General features: G+C 39.3%; 1 protein-coding gene and 1 long non-coding RNA gene across 2 annotated transcripts in view; both read right to left on the reverse strand.

The window, feature by feature from the left end:
- Window positions 1-23,329, reverse strand: part of LOC134747793 (uncharacterized) — a 331,875-nt gene that overhangs the window by 94,992 nt on the left and 213,554 nt on the right. The gene's annotated exons all lie outside the window — the stretch shown is intronic.
- On the reverse strand, window positions 16,891-21,350 carry LOC134747729 (uncharacterized protein K02A2.6-like). The gene has a single exon (XM_063682351.1). The coding sequence runs from the start codon at window positions 21,226-21,228 to the stop codon at window positions 17,020-17,022; it is 4,209 nt and encodes a 1,402-aa protein (XP_063538421.1). The 5' UTR covers window positions 21,229-21,350; the 3' UTR covers window positions 16,891-17,019.

Below are 23,329 nucleotides of genomic sequence, written 5' to 3' on the forward strand. Positions count from 1 at the left end.
CTTACCAAAATATGATTCCAGCATAATGTCACAAACACAGCAGTTACTACCAAACATTTGAACCCATACATGTTTTAAAGAACACTGTAAACTACAAGAACGGATGTCAGCGTTTTGTACCTGTTGTTTATATATAAATTGATGCAATGGTTATCCGATATATAATTCCGACATTATCTTATTATTGAAAGTCAAAACTATGAGGCCAATTCGAACTTATATTTCGATATCAACATTTTCCATCATTCGCGCGTGCAAGTCGCTCGTACTTGTTCGTATATGTATTGGTGCGAGCGAGAAACACAGCAAAAGTAAGTAAGCAAATAATAATAAATAAAAGCAGTAAGTGCAAATTTTACGTAATGAATGATCGAATCGCATTCAAAACAATTTTTCCAATAGGTGCAATTATTTTAACTATTTACATGCATTTAGAGTCTAAATGGCTAAAAATTGCATACCTACCATGCTAAACATTTCCTGTCTTGAAAATAACAATGATTCTGTACAAACCAGCTATTTACTTTAAATTCCTATAGTAATTGGAGAAAGGCGATCGCTATAACTGCAATAACTGCTATAACTGCAATGAAAAATGGCAAAGCTACAGGCCCTGATGAATTACCTGCAGAATTATGGAAAAAAGCTGGTGCTTACGGAGTAAAATGGCTAACAAACCTTAACCTTATATTATCTACAGGAACTACGCCTGATATGTGGAGACTGAGCAACATGATACCATTCTATAAGAATAAGGGAAATATAGCAGAGTGTGGAAATTACAGAGCGATCAAGCTGACGTCGCATACCCTTAAGATCTGGGAAAGAGTAATGGTCAAAAGACTTTATAAACTCACAACCATCTCATCTAACCAGTGTGGCTTTACTGCGGCACTACGGATGCGATACACACTCTACGGATACTAATGGACAAATACAAAGCCCTTAAAAAGGATCTGCACTTGGTCTTTATAGATCTTGAAAAAGCTTTTGACCGAATACCGCGTCGACTCATATGGCAAGCACTCAGGGCCCAACAAGTACCGGAACAGTACATAAGTATCGTACAAGACGTACAACAATGTTACCACCCGAGTTGTTTCACCTGCTGGCAAGAGTAACAGCTTCGAAGTGAAAGTCGGCGTTCACCAGGGATCTGCCCTCAGCCCCCTGCTCTTCAATATCCTCATGGATTACATCACCAAAGACCTGCAAAAACCGACCCCATGGACACTGTTATATGCAGATGATGTAGTCCTAGTAGAGGAATCACTGCCGGAACTTCAAAGGAACCTCGAAGCATGGCGGGCGGCACTAGAAGACAAAGGACTAAGAGTGAGTCGGCAGAAAACTGAATACATGCATTGCAATTTCTCTAACAGCGACATATGCACGCAGTCACTACCCACAATCGATGGAAATCCTTTGAATAAGGTTGAGAAATTCAAGTACTTAGGGTCCGTTGTTAATACTAAAGCCGATACTGTAAGTGATATTGAAAGCAGAATAAAAACAGGATGGCTCAAGTGGAGATCTCTTACTGGAGTTCTCTGTGACGCAAGAATGTCAATTAAAACCAAGGGTACCGTGTACAAACGAGCATTGAGACCAGCTTTACTTTACGGATCCGAATGTTGGGGAATGAGAAAGTGTGACGAACAGAAAGTACATGCCACTGAAATGAAAATGCTGCGCTGGTCTGGAGGAGTTACTCGATCAGACAAAATTCGGAATGAGTATATCCGAGGCACTTTGAAAGTTGCAGAGATACATCATAAGATGCAGGAGGGCCGTTTACGCTGGTATGGCCATGTAATGCGCAGAGACGAACACCACATGACGAGACTAGTTATGGCTATAGACGAGGGCAAGAGAGGCAGAGGCTGCCCGCCAACCAACTGGACTAGAACCATCTCCAAAGACATGACGGAGCTAGGCCTAACGCCAGCAATGACTAAAGATCGCAACAAGTGGCGATCAAGTATCAGGAGGGCCGACCCCAAATAGGGAATGCGCCAGGAGAATGATGATGATGATGATGAATTGGAGAAAGGCGATCATTATTAATAATTAAATAGGACAAGTATTCGGTAGAGAGAGAAGATTCTTTATACCAACCAATGATGAGTTGTTTTCACTGTCACCAAAATATTTGGCACTAAAGTACCACTTGATCACTTGCGCGGTTATTTTCTAGTAAAAACTAACCTTTTTTGGACAAAATCTAGATTAACATGTTAACTTTGGTATGGGATTGATTTGGTATGGTAAACACCAATCAGTAAGAGCGAAATGAAGTGAAACTCGTGCGTGAAATGCGCGCTAATCGCCAACATGATCGAAAAAGTCGTGTCAAAACCAGTTAAAACCATTACTAATTGTTAAATTAGAATTGAATACCATTGTGGTGATGTTTTGTGTTAAGTACGATAACAATTATACTACGCGTCTCGTTCTCGATGATAGCTGATAACATGTAGTACTGTTATGAATGCTTAAACTCAAGAATCTTATGAAGTTGACTATGAGTTGAAGCCAGGTTCATTCACCTTTGCTCCTATGATCTATCTCTTAGAGATTGTGATGTATTGCTAGGTTATTTATAAAAAAAAACCTTACTTTTTATAGAAATACGAATTATCCGGCATCAACTTATTAATTTACTTTAAGCTAATTTTCACAGAAATTTATATTTTTCTTATAAAACTTTCTGCAATCAAATTTACTTAGATTTCCTCATTTCACCGGTATGCACCTCCTGCGTACTATGGCAACACTAATAATAATAAATAAATATGGCCGATATGTCAGAATCACGTCAGAATTGTTAGAAGTCATTCACCAATTTAGAGGAGATTTTTTCGTGAAATAATAGTTTTTCGTCGATTTACTTGGGTTATGCGTTATGTATTGCATAGTAAAGCATTGTAGGAGTCATTGGAGGCCGATATCCGACACCCTAAAGAGAGAGAGAAAAGTGAGAAGAAATGCAAGATCGGCGTGACGTAATTCAAGGTCATTTTTTCTGGGTTCAAAGGAATGTTCGGCACGCAATATCCAGTTTGTATTTATAAGATTCTTGCTCAAGCTTCACAACGTTTAGAGATTTAAATTTGAAACATATTCCCGCGCCCGACGCTATGACGTCTCGCGCGCCAATGCCGGACGCCATATTGTTTTGTTGTGCACACAGCTTCTGACGTTTGAGAATTTCAATAAACTAAATGAATTGTTTATATCGTTAAAACCGTGTTGATATTGTGTTTTGTTAAAACATTTTGCCATTGCATTGCATTGCATTTTGGCATTGTTAATGCCAAAAATTGGTCGCGTTCGCGATCTAAAGAACGAGACCGGGAAGATCGAAAAACTTGTAATAAACTCAAGTTAATGCACGGTACGTGTATAGGTTGACCTAGACTAAGTATTTTTATACAATTCTGGTGTTTGACGATCCTTTTGTGAAATTATTATTATTAACTTTGACATCTCTATAATAATTCAATGTTTTTTAAAAACAATAATAACTGCATTAATAAATTGCTCTGTCATTTAGATTAAGATGATATGTATTTGTACGACTTGACAATTTAAAAGTGCTTGTAATGTTGCTAGACCCTTCAACAAAGAATATGTTGACTTTGTAGTAGCGGCCCCGGCCCCGGCGCACGTATCTTCGCACTGCTCAGCTACTTCTCATTGACGTACATATTAACAAAGTAATCACCGTGATGTTGTGGTACTTGTTGTTCAGCGTCTGCTCGTTTATCCCCTCCAGCGTTGGCAGCATGGTGGCATTTTTATCGCCTGTCACTATTCCTGTCACTTTCTCACTTACATACTTGTTAGAAGGTGACAGGCACGGTGACAGGCGATACAACCGCGACCGTGCTTAGCCCGCAGGTTGATGTACGATGTAGTAGCGGCCCCGGCGCACGTACCTTCTCACGTTTCTTCACGCTGAATAAGTACTTTTCATTGACTTATACGCTGGCGCGCTCTGGTATTACTTGCATGCTCTTAAACATAATTCAAATATTCAATTTTTTTTACTGTAAGTAGGCCTCAAGGGCTAAAATAAATAAATAAGTTATAACAAATCTGAAGGTGGGCCAAAATGGTTACCGAGTGAGACCCACGAAACACCATCGATGGTACAGGGGTTCAGCTAGACCAAGAAGGAGATGGCGGGAACACTTGGACTCATTTTGTCCGGATTGGCGGGAAGGTACAAACGACAGGGTTGAGTGGAGGAAAGGAGGGGAGGCCTTTGCCCAGCAGTGGAACACTAAACTAGGCTAACTAAAAAAAACAGAAATCTTCCTCTGACCAACGTGTGTATCAAGTCGAAACACGTCGACCGATATTTTGACTGAAATTACATGAGTAACCCGTTTAAATATTAATTACAAAAAAAATAGAAAGTAGGTTGAATTATTTTTACTCGTACCGGAATCTGCTTAACACCAATATCGACTATAATAGATATCAAGTAACCGCGCATCATTCTCTGTACATTGTAAACCGTAACACAAAATTCTGATTTGATCGCACTCATTGTTTATTTAGTTATGGAAACTAATACGAGTATAACAACGGAAACGGTAACAAATCAAATAATATAGTTGGTTGCACATTAATAATGATGATCTATATTAATCATTATTAAAGTGCAATAGTATATAATTATATGTTTATTATATTGTGCACGTTCACCTCTAATTATCAGTTCTAATCCGTGATATTTCGGGTAATTCTTTTTTGTTTAAACGGAAATAGCTCCAAGATACGATTGTAATAAAATAAATTAATTTTTAACAAGCAGAAACGTCTGCGATCGATGCTATTAAGCTTAGAATACATTTAAAAGTGGAAAAATTACTGCCTTGGGTGAGACTTGAACTCACGGCCTCTGGATCCATTTTTCCACTTTTAAATTTAAATGTAATAAAATAAGTTTTAATATGAACAATAAGGATGTGTTTGTAGTTTTTTTCTTCATGCAGCGAAATTCATCCAATCATGTAACTGGTTAGGTACATTTTTATTACGTAGTACTTATTTCATAATATACCATTTACCTAAACATTTTCATGGATGGACGTTCGCGTTGAATAAACAGGATGTAGGTACAAATTAAATACATTATATTAAAGGTTCATAACGCACATTCAAATATTGTAATATAGCATCCGGTTTGATAAGGGTATTCATTATTAAATCGTTTTATTTCAGTCGTTCTCGTGCAAGGCAATCTAAATATGACCAAAGTATTCCACAACGTGATTTGATTTGTACGAAATCAATGTTTAGGTTAAGGCGGTTCCCTGAGCCAGAAGGCGAAAAATCTCCTTATATGATCCTGTTTTCCTAAGAGGCGTTAATATTCGTAGACGTGGAAAAAATATATGTAATTTTTGACTATATTATCTTTAACAACATAGCTTCCGATACACGAATTATGACACTTCGCTCGATACAAATAATTCCCAAAGTAACCTCTAACTGCAGTCTTGATTAGGTATATTGGGGAGGCCGAGGTGCTCAGAAATATCTAAACACGCTAACGCCTTGACAATTATTATAGAGGCGTGGTGGCTCCGTGAGCTGTCCTCGCGAGCATAGCTTAAAACTGAATAAATGTATGGCAAGATATCCAAAAATTTAAACGACAAAAAGAAACTATTTAATCATCGAACCTGCTCACAAATTTTCACGAGAATCGGTTGTCCAAGCTGAAACGAAGACTTTCGCTAGCGCTCGGTCAATAAGATGTTCTCCCCCATATAAGATACTTTATGTACACACTACCCCTATTCGTTAAATCGCAGACAGTTGGACAAATACCAATAATAAAACTCCCATGGGACCTAAAAAGTTGCATCCACTGCATCCCCTGAGAACCCGAATGGCACTGCGAAAGAGCAAATGTTATTTGAAACTTAAAAATTCATTGAGCTGGTTGGGAGGGTACGTTAGAAAACTAATTTATGTGCGTGTGTGTTTATTATGGTTCATTATTTTTGTATGTGGGTATTTTTGCATATTGTAGCTTTTCCTCAGTCACCCGTTGACCACGAACGCTATAAAGGGTTCTCAACGGCGGGATGTATTATAAATTCAATATACGCGATATAATCCGTTTTCATAGTTTTATTTCATGAGTATAACTATCGCGGTAACCGAAGAAAATAATTTGTGAACGTTTGCATAAATAATGCAATACACGACACTTTAACTGCTTAAGTGGGACGAAGTTTCTAAATACCGTCCACCTTTGGATAGGTATTTAATAATTTGCACCAAACCGCCTTTATTTACTTTACCCTGTACATTCATCAAAGTAAAAGGCAATTTTAAAGCGTTATAGAGAGGGGCCTACAAATTACATGTCTTATTATTAAAGTAAACTACAATGATTTAACTTCAAAATATGTTTCGTTAGCTTTGATACACAAACGCAAATGTTCGTTAAAATATCAACAATATACCACAGTAAAGAAAACTGTCAACGTATTGAAGGCTTAAATATTATGGTGTATAATCTATAGGTAGGTATGCTACGTGCGTTTGCGTCTACTATTAGATTCAAGCACTAAAACACGTATAGGATCACCAACGTAATCTAAAAGGTTTCCGTATAAACCGCCTCGTCGTCTTTTTGTATTTCGAATAAAGCAACTTTGAAAAAGCGAACGTATAACGAGTGCAAGCGCTTTTCGAGTCCCTTCCTCGCATCCAAAAGGACGTAAATCCTTAAACCATGTATGGATATATTATTCTGTGACGTTTCAATTCTGGCTCTGTTACTCTCGTTCGTTACCAAGCACAGACGAGATTTTGTTTCATTTGGACTTGATTAACAGTGACCTCGAGATCCATTGAAACTATGCGTAATCCGAGATCTAATTTTTACTGGTTTGATAGAAGTAAAACTCCTGCCTGCGTTTGGTAAGCGATCAGATTAATAGTGATGTGTAGCGCGGTCTACCCTAGAACTAGAAATAGCGCAAGTCTTTGTACAGACACTGTCATAAACATGTATACATTCTGACGCCTTATTCCATTGTAATAAGATGCACTAATGTGTACACGTTTATGACCGTCATTGTGCTTCAAGGTTTATAAGGCGTTTTCGTTTTTAGATTCTCGGAGTCCTTTTTAGAAAAGGCCGAGGTGTTCGTTTTTAGCGCGGTGAAAGGCATGCTGCAGCGTTTGTTGGGGCTTGGCTTGGGTTTTAGAATAAAGTTTATTCTAAAAATATTAAAGCCTAGAAACGTAGTACATACATCCGACTATTTTTTCATCTTGTTCGCTATGCAATAATCCAGTGAACTACACGGTACCTAAGGATACTGTGATATAACGACGTTGTTAAAGTACTATCACAACTAACGTTGATAAAGTACTTGCATTCTGGGCTATAGCTTTATTAATAATATAGCTTATAGGACAACTCACAGTCTCCCACATAAGTACTCCCTTACTAATCTACTGTGTGGGCGGTTTACTAATGTATTGCCAAAAATCGTTTCCCAAAGTATTACTTCCCAAACTATTTTACGCAAATTATCATTTGGCAAAATTTCATTTCGCAAATTTTCATAATCCAACCTAACCTAACCCAACCTAGTACGTGATTTTCATTTCCCAACTATGGGGTTGCGAAATGAAATGGTTGCGAAATAAAAACTTGCTAAAATTTCATTTGGGAAATGAAACTGATGCCATAAGTTTGTTGGGAAGTGAAATTTGGCGAAAAATATTTTGGCTAAACGGCGGTATCCCTGTGTAGGCACCATCGCTTATTTAAATTACGTCCACGGTTATCATGTAAATTGACAATATATCGTTCTAACAATCAACATAGACTATCCAAGCATAAGTGGCTTCTGTGATGTTGCTTATGTCCATGGGCGGCGATGACTGCTTCCCATTAGGCGGCTCGTCTGCTCGTTTGCTTCCTATTACATAAAAAAAGCAAACTGCACATTTATTAAATTTGTCAAATACTCGTTTCTGCCCGCAACCTACCTACCTAATAGAATAGTGATTTCTGTGATAAAAACTATCACTCTTCTATCCTTTCTCAAACTATCTATACCAAATTTCATCTAAATTGGTTCAGCGGTTTAATAGTGAAGAACTGAAGAGGTAAGAGACAGCCAGGCAGACTGCTTATTTTCGCAGTTATAATAGGGATTTATCTACTCTAACATACAGGCCTTTTTGAACGTACACTGACATCAAAATGATATGTGAATGATGTCATTTTGTCATCGTGTGTCTTGCTCGCGCCAATACGCGACAAGTACGAATGATATCGTTTAGTTATCATTCTGATGTCAGTGTACGTCCGACTCAGTACCGTCTTTACCATAAGGGTACACGGGGCCCGTGCCCAGGGCCCCCATCCTCAGGGGGCCCCGAAGGACAGACAGTAACAGTGGGCAAACCGAGTCTGGTCGGGTCGGGTGTTAGTTTAATTCGCTTTCTTTACTTTCCAAAGGGGCCCCAAATTCTTGAGTGCCCAAGGGCCCCAGCATAGTTTAAGACGGCCCTGGTCCGAATTGGCCTGATACTCGTAATCCATACCAAAATATTAATACTACCTTGTATCTATTCTGTAAACTAAATGTTGCCGCTTTTCACAGAGTAATGCAAAATACCTGTCAAATTGCACGTTCCACCGGATTGTAGTTACACAATAGCTCTTAACGCAACATTTTACCATAATCCAATAGAACACTATCGCGGACGCAATTCCGTGCGGTATTCCAGCCCGTTTTGCACGAGTTTTTTACTCTTTCAATTTACCAAATAAAATCGGGGGCCGTGTGTTCTTTGGACTTAGGGGTGTGGACAATACTTTTGGAAATGTTGCGTGACAAATATATATAGATCAAGCCTTAGTAATTTTGAAGTTCCTGTCAACTGAGACTGGGAAACATAAGCTGTGAAGTAGGTTCAACGAATCGAGATAAATAATATATTTTCTTTCTTTCCTTCTTTCGAATGAAATGATATAAAAGGTTTTTTTTTAGGTAGGTATATTAATAAAATAGCTTAATTTCGATTCGTCCTGAGGACCGCGAAGAGGAAACTCGAGACAATGCAAATTTTAATTGTTTTGTGGTGTGTTCCGACTGAACGCCTGACCCTAGAACCTAACGCGCTGGCCACGACATTGCGTGACTGGCTTAGGCTAAAGGCGACAACCATAGGTGGGAACGAAAGGTCCGATCGCTGTGTCTCGCTCTAACCTATGGTTGTCGCCTTAGCCTAAGCCAGTCGCACAATAATAATAATAAATAAATATTATAGGGACATTCTTACACAAATTGACTAAGTCCCACGGTAAGCCCAAGGAGGCTTGTGTTATGGGTACTCAGACAACGATATATATATAATATATACTTAAACTAACGCAAATGAATGATGAGATGACGGGTGACAGAGAGGTATGGAAGAAAAAGACGTGCTGCGCCGACCCCAAGTGAATGGGACAAGGGCAAGCGAATGATGAAATACTTAAATACATAGAAAACACCCATGACTCAGGAATAAATATCTGTGCTCATCACACAAATAAATGCCCTTACCGGGATTAGAACCCAGGACCATCGGCTTCACAGGCAGGGCCACTACCCACTAGGCCAGACCGGTCGTCGTCGGTTTATTTAACTACCTAAAGATACAGACTACAGGTACCTCAAAATGTCGTGGCCGCGCACTGTGCAGCTTAAGAGGAATTTCCTCTCGCGTACATTCCGGCTGTGGGATGAGCATCCCTGCCGTGGTTTTCTTTGGGGACTACAGTATGGGGTTCTTCAAAAAAGGAGTGACACACCTAGAGTTGCAGACATCCATAGGCCACGGCGGCCGGTTACCATCAGGCGGGCCGCCATTTGCCACCGACGTGTTATAAAAAATATGTTGAACATTAATGTGTGTTCAACATATTTTTGCGAAGCGCGCATGTTTGCGAAAAGAGTATTTTCTGTAAATGAATTTCGCAGCCCTACGCGTATTTTTGTGCACGTCAGGTCTGATGTCATGCGTGTACAATGCGCCGTAATGAATGCATTTGGAAGTGTAGCGCGCCCTCCGCGCCCTTTGTGATAGTTTGCCGTTCCCGTAATATGTAGTTTTTTTATGAAACTGGGGAGAGTTGAAAAGTTGAAGCTTTGCGTAATTGAAAGGGAACTTTTTCTATAACGATGCTAGTTTTTTATCACTATAAAAAAAAAAAACCTAAATCGAAAATTGTTTTTTGGTTAAACCAAGCTAACACTTGCACAGTCTGTGCTATCAAAATTGCTGCCAACTTAGCTTGGTCTAACTCTATCTAGCATCGAAAACAACGCGGATCTTGGTTTTATTATAAACTAGCTTTTACCCGCGACATTAGCTTATTTTTTATCCAATCTGCTTTTTATCGATTCCCCATACAAACTTCCACCCCCCTTTTCACCCCCTTAAAGGATGAATACTGGGATAAAAATTACCCTATGTCATTCCCCGGGAGTAGCCATTAACAGGCTTTTCCCTCTGTCGAAAATAGTCGGCCAATGGTCATACACTATGTATGGACTGACGTTTATCTGACATGGCTATTTTGACGTTACGTATACATTTGACGTTCCCCTCCCCCGCAAAAATTGGCAGACTTTTTTGTACAGCAAATCACAGACAAGTCGTCTCCATCCTCCAAGTCCACCGTACTAGGCGGATCATCAAAACATAACCACATTAGCTATCTGACATTAAAAAAGTGTTTTTCAAAAGTCACGGAATTCTGCATAGCAAAAGCCACGCTCCGCCTTTGAAATGAAATGAAATTAAATTAAATATATTATTAATAACAGTTTTTACACGTCGAGGTAGAAAGTTCAATAGTTAAATTTATTACAATGATTTACTTACAATTATTTTATCTTACAAATAAAATGTATGTAATTACAAATGAGAAACTCAATTACAGCAAAACGGGCAAAGACTGTGTGTAAAAAATAATGGAAACGACAGAAATGTATACAAGCTTTAATTAAAGCGCTTAGTGGATAGATTTTTTATAAGTTTTCCTCTAGTTGAGATACACGCGAGAACGTGGTTATATAAGGAAGTGTAATATTAAAAACCTAGTTACTAAGGAATGGCTAAGGAATGGAATGCGCTCCCGCCATCTGTATTCCCTGATCAATATGACCTCGGTCTCTTTAAAACAAGAGTGAATAGGCTGTTACTGAACCGGTGAGCTCCATCTTAGGCCCTGTCTTCACTTTCCATCAGGTGTGACTAGGGCCAATCGCCGATCAGTTTATAATAAAAAAAAATTAAAAAAAATACTGGGGAAAAAGAGGAAGATCTTTTTTCAAACTGCTGTTCCAAAATGTTTTAGGGAAAAAACTTATACAAGTATTGTTCGCGGCGGCGCACACAGATGACTTTTTCGCAATCATACGAAAACTTTTAGTACATTAGAAATAATAATATCAAAAATAAAACTATGAAAACGGATTATATCGCGTATATTGAATTTATAATACATCCCGACGTTTCGAACCCTTTACAGCGTTCGTGGTCAACGGGTGACTGAGGAAAAACTACAAAGTGCAAAAATACCCACATACAAAAATAATAAAACGTCGGGATGTATGGTAAATACAATATAGGCGATATAATCCGTTTTCATAGTTTTATTTCATGAGTAACTATCGCGGTAACCGAAGACAATATTATCAAAAATAAATTAACTTATCTACATATTTATTGTATAGAATTTATGTCTGTTTCAAATATTATCAGTACACAGACGATGATGAATATCTATAGGCGTTTCACTTGTCTAAATAAGTTCATAATTTTCAAACATTTTCACTACATAGTATAAAACAAAGTCGCTTTCCGTTGTCTGCATGTCTGTCCCTATGTATGCTTAGATCTTCAAAACTACGCAACGGATTTTGATGCGGTGTTTTTTATAGATAGAGTGATTCAAGAGGAAGGTTTATATGTATAATTTGTAAAGGTTTTGTGTAAATTTGTTGAACTACCCGTGCGAAGTCAGGGCGGGTCGCTAGTCTATAACTTTTTTTTTAAATAGGAACACAGGCTTTTTTTACCTTTTTTAAGATTTTTTTTATGTTGTCACTTTGCCTTTTCAACTTCAGTATTAATTTGAATTTGTTTTTGTTTCAGGTAAGTGAAGTTCTGGATCATGTAAAATTGTACAACGTACGACTGCCACTTTTATCACGTTACTGCTAATGTAAGTACATGTATTTTAATATGTAATATGGGCCTAGTTGCCTGAATTAAATATACAAAAAAAAAGGTATGCTACTACTGTAAAATTTTGGCTGTTCAAAACATAACGGTCCAGATTAAAAAAATTATACGATTCAAGTCTCATTGCCGCTTTAAATTCCACTTATAAATAAGATAAACTCACTAACTTCTTGTGTAGATAATATTCTATATAAAAAAATAAGATGATGTCATAAGGTGACCATTTTTGCCGTATAATATCTAACTTTTACCCTTTAAATGGTTAAGAAAAGTTCATCTGTTTTGTGGGCAATTTTAAGAACTACTCAACAAATACCTATACATGGGATTCCTTTGTTTGACATAATTATTGAAAGTCATAGTGTAATGACTTTCAGATTATCATTACTTATAAATCTGAAACCGTTGTTTTCATGATTTTCGTAAGGTTATCCTATAGATAGGTTAGGTTAGGTTTGTTTTATGGCAATCCTGAAAAGTTACGCGTTTCTGAGAATAACCAAATTATGACTAACGAAAATGCGGACAAACAATACATTATAACTTAAAACTTTATGGGAAACAATAGAGACCCACCTATACATATACGGTTGTATATTTTATATTTGCACAAGCGAGAATATAACGTGCTTTGAGAATTGCACAACCTATTCACAGGCAGCCAAACGTTATGTGGTCGCTACTTGAGCCGCAGATCACAGTCTACCACAGATTATATAACAGTTCCTACGAACAGATACGTATCTCTGATTGATAAATCTAATATCTACCGGTTTAAATACCTACGCAACAATATAATGGTAAGGAAAAATTAAATATGTGATCATGAAAAACGCGAATGTGAAAATTCGCTACTATGAAAATTTGCTTTTGTGAAATCTAACAAATTCTTCAACGGGCGGGCGATGTACGCTAAGGAGTACGATTAGAAATGCTCTTACAAATAAGTAAATGGAGTTAAGGTAAACTGATTCTATTTTTAACTAACTAACTAACTAACATGGCTCAACGACCCAAAGAGGGTCTTGGCCTCCGAAACGAGAGCACTCCACTTTTCCCGATCCTGCGCCGTTTCCTGCCAATTATCGGCTTGAAGCTCTCGCAGCTCCGCTTCAATACCCCAGCGGTATCTGGGTCGACCTACCGGGCGGCCACCAGTCGGCATTTTTAAATTAGTTTATTATATAAATCGTTTGTTCAGCTGTTCTAGAATAACAATATTGCAATGCATTTTTCTAATTAATTAATACTACGTTGATGGCAAATAAGATTACAGTTCGCCTGATGATAAACGGTCACATAGACTTAGACGTAGACTTTAAAAAACCCTGTTTCTTTTTATACCGCATACTGCAAAATGCAATTATAACTACAAATGTACTGCATAATAATTTTCCATCGTATTCATGGAAAATTACGAACGCGTCTTGCCATTTCAGTCAGTCTCGGTACAAAAAGTACTGAGGTTGACTGAAGTAGCATGACAAATACGAACGTTTCCGAGAAAAAACGATGGAAAACAATTATACACTACATCTGTACACTTCGCAGTGTCTGTGTAGTCTGTGACAAGCATTCTGGATGGCTGGATTACACAACTCAGAGGCTCAGTATGTGAGAGCCTCACTAATTAAAGCCGCCAGTCGTTAGGAGAAATGAAAGCCGCCAGACTCCGATGGCTCGGGCACGTAGTCCGCTCGAAGATAGCTCAGTCTGGATGGCGTACTCTGGAGTACCAAGTGGCCGCAGACCGTCTGGACGCCCTAGGTACCGCTGGAGACGAAGTGCAGAAAGACCTTAGCGAACTCGGCGCCGTCGACTGGACAGAAACGGCTTTGAACAGAGTAGCATGGCGGTCTTTGGCGTCGGAGGCCAATATCCACTTCGGGTCGTTGCGCCACAGCAGTAATAATAATAATAATAACCCCGCAGGGCAGCTTGTGGCGAGCTGTTGGGGAGTAACGACCCCACGGACCCAAGTGCTCCCGAGAGTCGGTCAGGGTCTCCGTCTCCGGCGTGTCTTCGTCGGTCGGAGTGGACCCCAAGGGGACCCGCAGGACTCTCAGCTCTGGCTTGCCTTCATTGGCTGTCCAGAGAGGAGTCGCTAGAGCTATATGCTCCAGGGGTGGAAGTGAAAGATGCATAAGACGCGAGTGGGCACAGTGGCTGTTAACAGCGGCGCACACCTCTCGACACCCCTGAGCCGCTCACACCGGTGTTGCTCCTGGTCGTCTTCACGACGGCAGTTTCAGGGGCCCATCTAGTCAGCGGCGAGTCACCGCTTGCCTCGATAACGTGTATAGACATTGTTATGGCAGGTGTCCGGACCTCTCAGCAATAGCCCAATCTTTTGACCAGCCAAACTTCAAGACCATAACCGGCACTCTTTTCCACTGTGTTTGTAATAGCCCCTACGCCTGTTGGGACCGATTTACGGGTATCTATTTGTACCCGTGAATGTGTTCTAGCAGGTGTATTACATAACAGCAAACTTCTCCAAAGGGCCTCTACGTGTTGGATCTGTATCCCCACGCACGCCTATCAAATGACCGGGATGTATATATATACCCGTGACTTTGTATGAGATAATAATAATATTCTTTATTGTGCACAATGAAACATGATTAAATACAGCAAATTAACATAAAAAACTAAGCAGCAACAGGCGGTCTTATCGCTTAAAAGCGATCTCTTCCAGACAACAGTAAGTAAGTAAGTAAGGAATATAAATATACAATGTTGAAAAGCAAGCATTTTACGTTTGAGAGACATCGAAACTAAAGCACTCGCGTCAAATGATGGTGCCTGTGAAGTTCATTTTTGGGGTTCTGTACCCAAAGGTAAAAACGGAACCCTTTACTAAGACTTCACTGTCCGTCTGTCCGTCTGTCTGTCACCAAGCTGTATCTCATGAACCGTGATATGATGAACAGCTGAAATTTTCACAGATGATGTATTGTATGTATGTCGCTATAACAACAAATACTAAAAAGCCCGGAACCCTCGGTGCGAGAGTCCGACTCGCACTTGTCCGGTTTTTAACTTCCTGCCTCGCACAGCTAAACTGTGGAACGAACTGTCGCCTGCGGTATTTCCGGACCGATAAAAATTCTACTTATATGCAACTGAAAATAAATGAAAATTAGACATATTTTCGTGATTCTTTCCTTCGAGCCAACTTCAAAATTTTAAGGTTTTGGTTGGAGTCTGCCCTTGTCAATAATTATCTATAATCTAAAAACTGTAATAGATGTCATATATTAAAGAAAAAGTGACGAAGCCCTCCAGTGGTGAAGGCCGGATTCGAACCGGCGTCTTTAGCTATCGCTAATATACCACTATACTTACCACTATATTTACCACTGGAGGGCTTCGTCACTTTTTCTTTAATATATGACATCTATTACAGTTTTTAATTTATATATAGTAGTGTGACTGCTTAAAAAAACACAAATCAAAAATATTTAATAAAATAATTTGATTTGTTCCCAAACTTGTTTATCTATAATCTAGTTTTCGTAAGGCGTGGCTCACTCCGCGATTTCGTCGCGTCGCTACAAGTACATGTGGCCTACACCAATTTTGGTGTCTAGCCATAGTAGTTGCCGCGCACCGCTACGGAACGGACGCCTGCTCGCGCTTGCGCCACCTAGCGGTCATATCTGTCGTAATAGACGCGTCTTGTTTTGAGTGAACCTTCTGTACCAAGTACTATTATTTATTTTGTGTTTTCGTGTGATTTTCATTTGCCCTTGATTAAAGCCCCATTAATACGGCGCGGCGCCAAAACTTGCAATATTCTATACATTTCTAACTACAGAGTACTAAAAGTAAACTAAGTGTATTCAGTAAAAAGCTTAAGACATTCCTTATCCATAAAGCCTATTACTCAATTGGAGAATATATGACTGACACTGCATGATATTAAACTATTGTACATATAATAGTTATAATTAATAAAAGAATTGATGAATGATGTTGCTTGACATATGTTATTTAGATTAGATATACGTTTTGACATGTTTTAATAAATAAGAGAATAATTTAAAAATTGTTAATAGTTTTGTAATGTTTGTATTTTAATGTAAGAATGCATAGGTGCATGTCAACTTAGTATATGACTAAGGTGTATAAGTATATGACTTGTATTTGGAAATTATGTGACATTATTTAAATACTATACCAAATTGAATTTAATTGCATTGAATTTTATATGAATGTTTTTGTTAAATTATTATTGTATCTTAATATGTAATTTTTTTATGTTAGTGTCTAAGATATTTTTTGCTATGCCCTACCAGGGTATCAGTGCCTCTTACTTTGCAAATACCATCTATGTAATGTAATGTACATGATTATGCAAATAAATAAATACAAATACAAATACAAAAATTCAGTCGATCGACCAAATCCCTCAATGTAACGAAAATAGCATGCAACAGTTTGCGTTAGCGTTTCTTAACAGACCATAATGTGGACTTTATGGCGTTGAAATAAGGGTTACGAATCGTCAGTCATAAATGTGACACTGACAGACCCATCAGGCAGCGCTGTATACGAGTATGTATGTTGTATTCGGGAGCGAATGATACGACCGGCTTGCTTCAGAACTGGTTTATTACTGGCTTACATACTTGCATACATGACACTCCTCCCACGCTTATTCAGGGAACCTGATAACAAATAAATAATCACTAGGTAACACCGTGGACAACAGAAACTTACAAACTAAAACTTATAATTTACAACCTTATCTCTAGGGCGCAAGTTAATGCGACGAGCGCCAGACTCACACATTGCCGCGTTATCATTATTAGTAACAACAGCTGATGGCAAGGAGTCCGCATTCTCCGTACGAGCGGTAGGAACGCTGTTGGAGTGAGAGTGTCGCGCTTCCGTCAACCCCTCCGCATTTACAAGTTGCTGGAGGCCCGACTGTGGCGTCGCAGACGCCGAACCTGCGATCAGCTGTTTGTCCCCACCCGACATAATAGAATCGGTAATATCTTTGCCTTTAAAATGGTCATCATTTATTTTATGTCGTTCGCATGAATTTGAAGAGTTAGGCATTACCGCTTCCACTTCTGCGGAGTTTGGCTCAGCCATACTTAACCGAGGCGGCTCTGAGTTAATAATATTTGGTGACGACAAATCAGGACAATCGAAATCGGTACTGATCGGTGCATAATAACGTCTTAATTGATCAACATGGCGTTTACATATGCCGAGACTGTTCACAAATACCGTATACATTCTATTACCTAACTTATTCACAATCCTACCTAATAGCCAAGTAGGTTTTTGGGATATGTAACAACGAACCCAGACATCCTCTCCAGCCTCAAACAATCTACACCTATTTGTGCCAACATCCAGAATTGATATATTAAGTTTTTGCTTAGGTAAAATTAAATGCAAACGTGTGCGCAAATCTCGACCAAACATCAATTTAGCCGGTGAATCACCGGCTGCGCAGTGCGGCATAGTACGGTATTCAAATAAGTACCTTGCTAATTGCCTATTTATTTCCATGATCGTCGAATTTGAATTTTTTTGTAGTATGCACTTTAACATTCTTTTACACAATTTCACATATATTTCGGATTGCCCGTTGCTACAAGGATGATAGATAGGAGAAGTTAGATGTTTTATTCCATTAAACTGGCAGAACTTTTTAAATTCCTCGTTACTAATCTTTGGATCGTTATCCGATACAATTAATAACGGATACCCAAAAACGTAGAATAACATGGCTAATTTACTAACTAGCGTTTTTGTGGATAAATCATTCATATATATGCATTCTACCCACTTACTGTAACTATCTACTACAATTAAAAATACTTTCTGATCATATTGAGCGTAATCGATGTGTATGCGCTCCCACGGGGCGGATGCGCGCGGCCAGGGCCGGATTTGTGCGCGCGCGGGCGCGGAGCGTAGTGCGCTGCACGTACTACATGCGAGAACCATGCGTTCGATTTCCGAATCGATACCCGGGAACCAAAACTTACTCCGTGCTAATATTTTTGTTTTTACTATGCCAAAATGGCCCTTATGTAATTCCCTAATCAATTGTTCCCGATATATTTGTGGGATAACAATCCTATGTCCGCGTAAAACACAACCGTCCTCTACGTCCAAATCATTTTTACAATTATAATATGGTAAAATATTTTTACACTTTATCTTACGTGGCCATCCGAAACGAATGTATTTCGATACCATCTGCAATACCTTATCTTTCAAGGTAGCTTCCTTAATATCATCGAACAAGACAGGCAGTGTACTATCTGTAATGAAATTAAGGTATGATCCGGCCCTGCAATTGTCCTGTTCGCTATCTGTGTCAATGGGTGACCTTGAGAAGTAGTCCGCTATGGCATTCTTCTCACTTGTTATATATTGGATGTTATAGTTGTATGCGGACAGGAAAATAGCATATCGCTGTAACCGCGAAGCCGCCATAATAGGAATCCCATTTTTTTTTCCAAATATGGCTAACAAGGGTTGATGGTCAGTCCTAAGAACAAAAGGTATGTCGCGACCATATAGGTATTGGTGAAAATGTTTAACACCGAACACTATAGCCGCGGCTTCTTTATTGATCTGGCTGTAGTTTTTTTCACTCGCCGATAAGGACCTCGAGGCAAATGCGAGCGGTCTCTCATGGCCCTCGGCGCCTTGCGCCAGCCAGGCGCCAAGGCCCCCGGGGCCCGCGTCAACTGTGAGCACCAGACGTGCCGCGGGATCAAAATGAGTCAGCACCCTATCAGAAGCTAATTCTCGCTTTATCGTATTAAAAGCATTTTCGTGCCTAACATTCCATTCCCAGGGAACGTCTTTACGAAGCAGCTCGTGCAACGGGCTCAGTGTGGATGCGGCGCTAGGAATAAAACTACGATAGTAATTTATAGCTCCCAGGAATTTTTGTACATCCATTACATTTTTAGGTGTAGGTGCCCCTAAAATTGCTTCTGTCTTTTTTGGACACGTTCTAATGCCGTACCTATCGATGACGTAACCTAGGTACGTAACACTTGGGCGGAAAAATTCGCATTTGTCTTTTTTCAACCGTAGGCCAGCGTCCCGTAGTCTATGAAGTACCTCACGCAATCTAGACATGTGTTGTTCCCTAGTGCTGCCTGTGACGCATACATCGTCAATCCAACAGGACACGCCTTCGATACCGGCTAGCAACGTCTCCATCGTCCTTTGAAAAATGGCCGGCGCATTTGCCAAACCATAGACGAGGCGGGTGTACTTAAATAGCCCCCGTGACGTATTTATGGTAGTAAGCTCCTGAGATTTATCCTCGATAGGAAACTGGTTGTATGCGTCACTGAGATCAATCTTAGTATAAGATTGGCCTCCTCCTATTTTCGCAAAAACTTCCTCAATTCGCGGCATTGGGTACCTATCCACATGCATGTCTTTATTCAAGGTTACCGAATAATCTCCCGCTATACGCACTTTACCGTTTGGTTTCAAAACCGGAACTATAGGCGTTGCGTAGTTTGAAAAATTTACCGGTACCAAAATACCTAACTTGATTAACCGCTCAATTTCTTCTTCTACCTTACTTTTTATAGCAAAAGGTACGGTTCGGGCTTTAAAAAACTTAGGTTCGGTATTTTCCTTAAGACTTAACTTTATTTTAAATTTATTGAATGTGCCTAAACCATCCTCCCATAATTCGGCATACTCACTAATCAAACTTTTCACATCGGTTTCATCATTATGCACCGACAGCTTATTTGTTTGTATTCGACGCAATTCAAATCCAAATTTGGACATAAAATCACGACCTAAAAGCGGTGGCCCTCCGTTCTCAACAACGTAAATGTTAATTTTATTTATAATACCTTGATAATTAATATCAACTGAAAAATAACCCAAGGGCGTGATTTTGTGTCCATTATACACACATAATTTTATATACGTTTTTATTAGAGGTAGTTTAGAAAATTGAGCCAAATACATTTTTTTTGTAATCACGGAAAGTCCAGAACCGGAATCGAGTTCCATACTAACTTCTTTATTATTTATGTTTACACGCAAAATAATAGGAGCATAATTTTCATACCTTAGGTTAAAGAGTTCACATTCCTTACAGTCTTGATCTTCCGAATCTTGAGTTTCCACACAATTGACCCGAACTTTACACACTTTCTTTAAATGCCCTTTTTCACCACACTTCTGGCAACGCAAACTTTTATAGCGACACTTATCACTATTATGGTTTTTCATTCCACATACGGAACAACGAGGAACATCGCTATCGCGCTGATATCTCGAACTGGAGCCCGAGGTCGCGCGGCCGGGCGCGCGGCGGTCGGGCCTGTCGCTCGACCTACCGTCGCTGCCTACCCGAAACACAGGCTCCTGCTTCACTATCACATCAGCGCCAGATGTATCCACCTTTTTTGCCTCTCGTGCGCACTCCGCCTTCTCCGCAATTTCCAGTGCCTTCGCGAAGGTCAAACTTTTACAATCTTGCTCAAATAGCTTATCCCTTACATGGCCCATGCCCAACCCGAGCACGAAACGGTCCAGCAGAACCATGTCTAAGGCGGCACCGAATTCGCAGTAACATGCGAGACCCCTTAATCGCGCCGCCCAGTCACCTAGGGTTTCACCAGGACTCCTTGCAGCACCGTAGAATTTTGCCTTCTCGACGAACGAGCACTGCTTAGGTTTAAAATGGTTATCGAGTACATCAACCAATTCTTTGTACGTTTTCTTTTCAATGTCATCTGGATATACGAGGTTACGTAACAGCCGGTACGACTCGTCCGAAAAGTATGTTAACAACACTGCACTTTTATTGGCATCGTCGATGTAATTCAAAAGCAGGAATTTTGTTAACTTTCCCTTAAAAATCAACCAATCGCCAGTTTTGTGGTCAAAAACCGATAAGTTCCCTAAAAACGACATATTTTTTAAACTCGCGGGTAACTTCACAACTCGTCAGCCAATGTTGTATTCGGGAGCGAATGATACGACCGGCTTGCTTCAGAACTGGTTTATTACTGGCTTACATACTTGCATACATGACACTTTATGAATATGCTGCTGCATTCAATTCATCCATCACATGCGATTGAAATGTCCCGATTGATATTGAAGTGCGGTTATCACCTGGCTTTCGTCAAAAACTTGCTATGTATACAATAGGTTTGATTAATTTTTATTAATGGTATTAATCGATCAAGTTTGTTTTTGGGATCAAATGTCTATATGGGACCCATTGCATTAAAGCAATACAAAGCTTGAAATGATAGTCAAAGTCCGACACCACAGTCGTACTTCACTCGCGAAACGCTCCTTACAAAACGATAAGCGAACGTGACGTCAATGTCACTGAGAGCCCATCTTGCATGTACGGAATATAAGTAAAATTGCAATTTTTGTCGGTGAAATATTCCGTTCATGCATATAGTTGCCATACAATCTTTTTTTGGATAAAATGCAAGGAATCGAATGGAAGGTATCTTTACTTTAGTCCTTTTTGGAAGTTAAAAAAAACTTTAAATTTTGAAACTTTTAGATCCTATATTTTTTTATCATTTCCATATATTATTTTATTATCCACATTAATATGATAAATTGCTTATTTGCTATCTATTTTACTAGATTTTGTTATAAAATTCAACATATGTCATCATCCCTATTTCGACCAGTTTGTTTTAAAACATATGTCATCATCCCTATTTCGACCAGTTTGTTGCGTTGTGACTGGCTGGTTCGGAACGCCTGCTTGGTGTAACATTTAACAGATGCCGTGGGTTCAGCCAGCAGTTTTTAAAAAATCGTAGCGCTTTTTTAGATTATTAATACGGTTGCCAAAAATATGAATAGCATCTTGATGCCTTATTTACGTAACTTTAGGTTTTAAAAAATAATTATATTCTAATTTAAAAAAGTGTCCGAAATGTAATGATGTGATATATTTTTAGAATCGTGTCAAAATTAATTACCTTTCATTGAATACCACACACGATAGGTTTCTGAACAATTTTTTTGTTCCATACAAAAAAAAGATGTCATAACTGCTTCCCTGTTTTTTTGGTGCTACGGGTTAAATTGATTCAAATGGCCTTAATATCAATGGTACCAATTTTCATCCTTTTAACACATTCTGCAGCGTTTTTGGCGTACCGCTAGCACTAGAGCACATACTTGAAATTATAATCAAAGTATAAGTAAACTAATCAAACCACCCCCAAGCACCAAATCTGTACTAATATATTCACCAGTGGCATTATTATTTTTGACGTCACAGCGCGGCTGGCTCATATCGATGGGTTCATTTCCAAGACTTATTTGCATCGAGTCAAAGGCGAGTGACTTAATTCCTCCATCCTGACATCTGCATACAAATGGATGTAATTTCGCACTGTGACAGCCCTAAGGCGCGTTCTAGACAAATCGAGGCGGAAAAACAAAAGAGGATCAATGTTTAATTCGTGCCGATTTCATTTTCGTCCTTATTGTAACTGGTTAAGATTGGTATTTGTTTGAATTTTGTTGTGGAGTTGAAGTGTTTTGGATTTAAAGCGCCGAATGTTTGCCGCTAGGGTCGCGAATCCTGATTATTTAGGGCCCACTAATGCTAGGGTTGCCATTAGTTGTTTTATGTGTTAATGATGGATGCCAATGTTTTTTCAAAAGGGTTGCAGTCGATTTTGTGAAAGTAGGTTAAGTTTAATTGTGATTTTATGTCACAGACTAGGTGATTATTCAGGTTAATGTTGCTTTAGGTAATATTGTTTTATTGTATGTTTTAATGGACAAAACTATTCTGTAGAAGTGACTCATGCTGCGTCTTTAGACGGCGAACACTCGCGAACGCGAAGCGAAGCGGCGCGGCGCGGCGGGCCTACGGCGTTCGCGTTCGCATCGAGACCGCCCACGTAGCACACTTCTATAAGGTTTCAAAGGATTGATTCACCCCGCTCCGCGGCGCGGCGCCGCTTCGCGTTCGCGTGTTGTTCGCCTACGTAGTACGCTGCTTAACAGTGTTAATATATACAAT

The sequence above is a fragment of the Cydia strobilella genome, chromosome 15 (assembly GCF_947568885.1).
Source record: "Cydia strobilella chromosome 15, ilCydStro3.1, whole genome shotgun sequence".
In the NCBI taxonomy this organism is placed as follows: domain Eukaryota; kingdom Metazoa; phylum Arthropoda; class Insecta; order Lepidoptera; family Tortricidae; genus Cydia; species Cydia strobilella.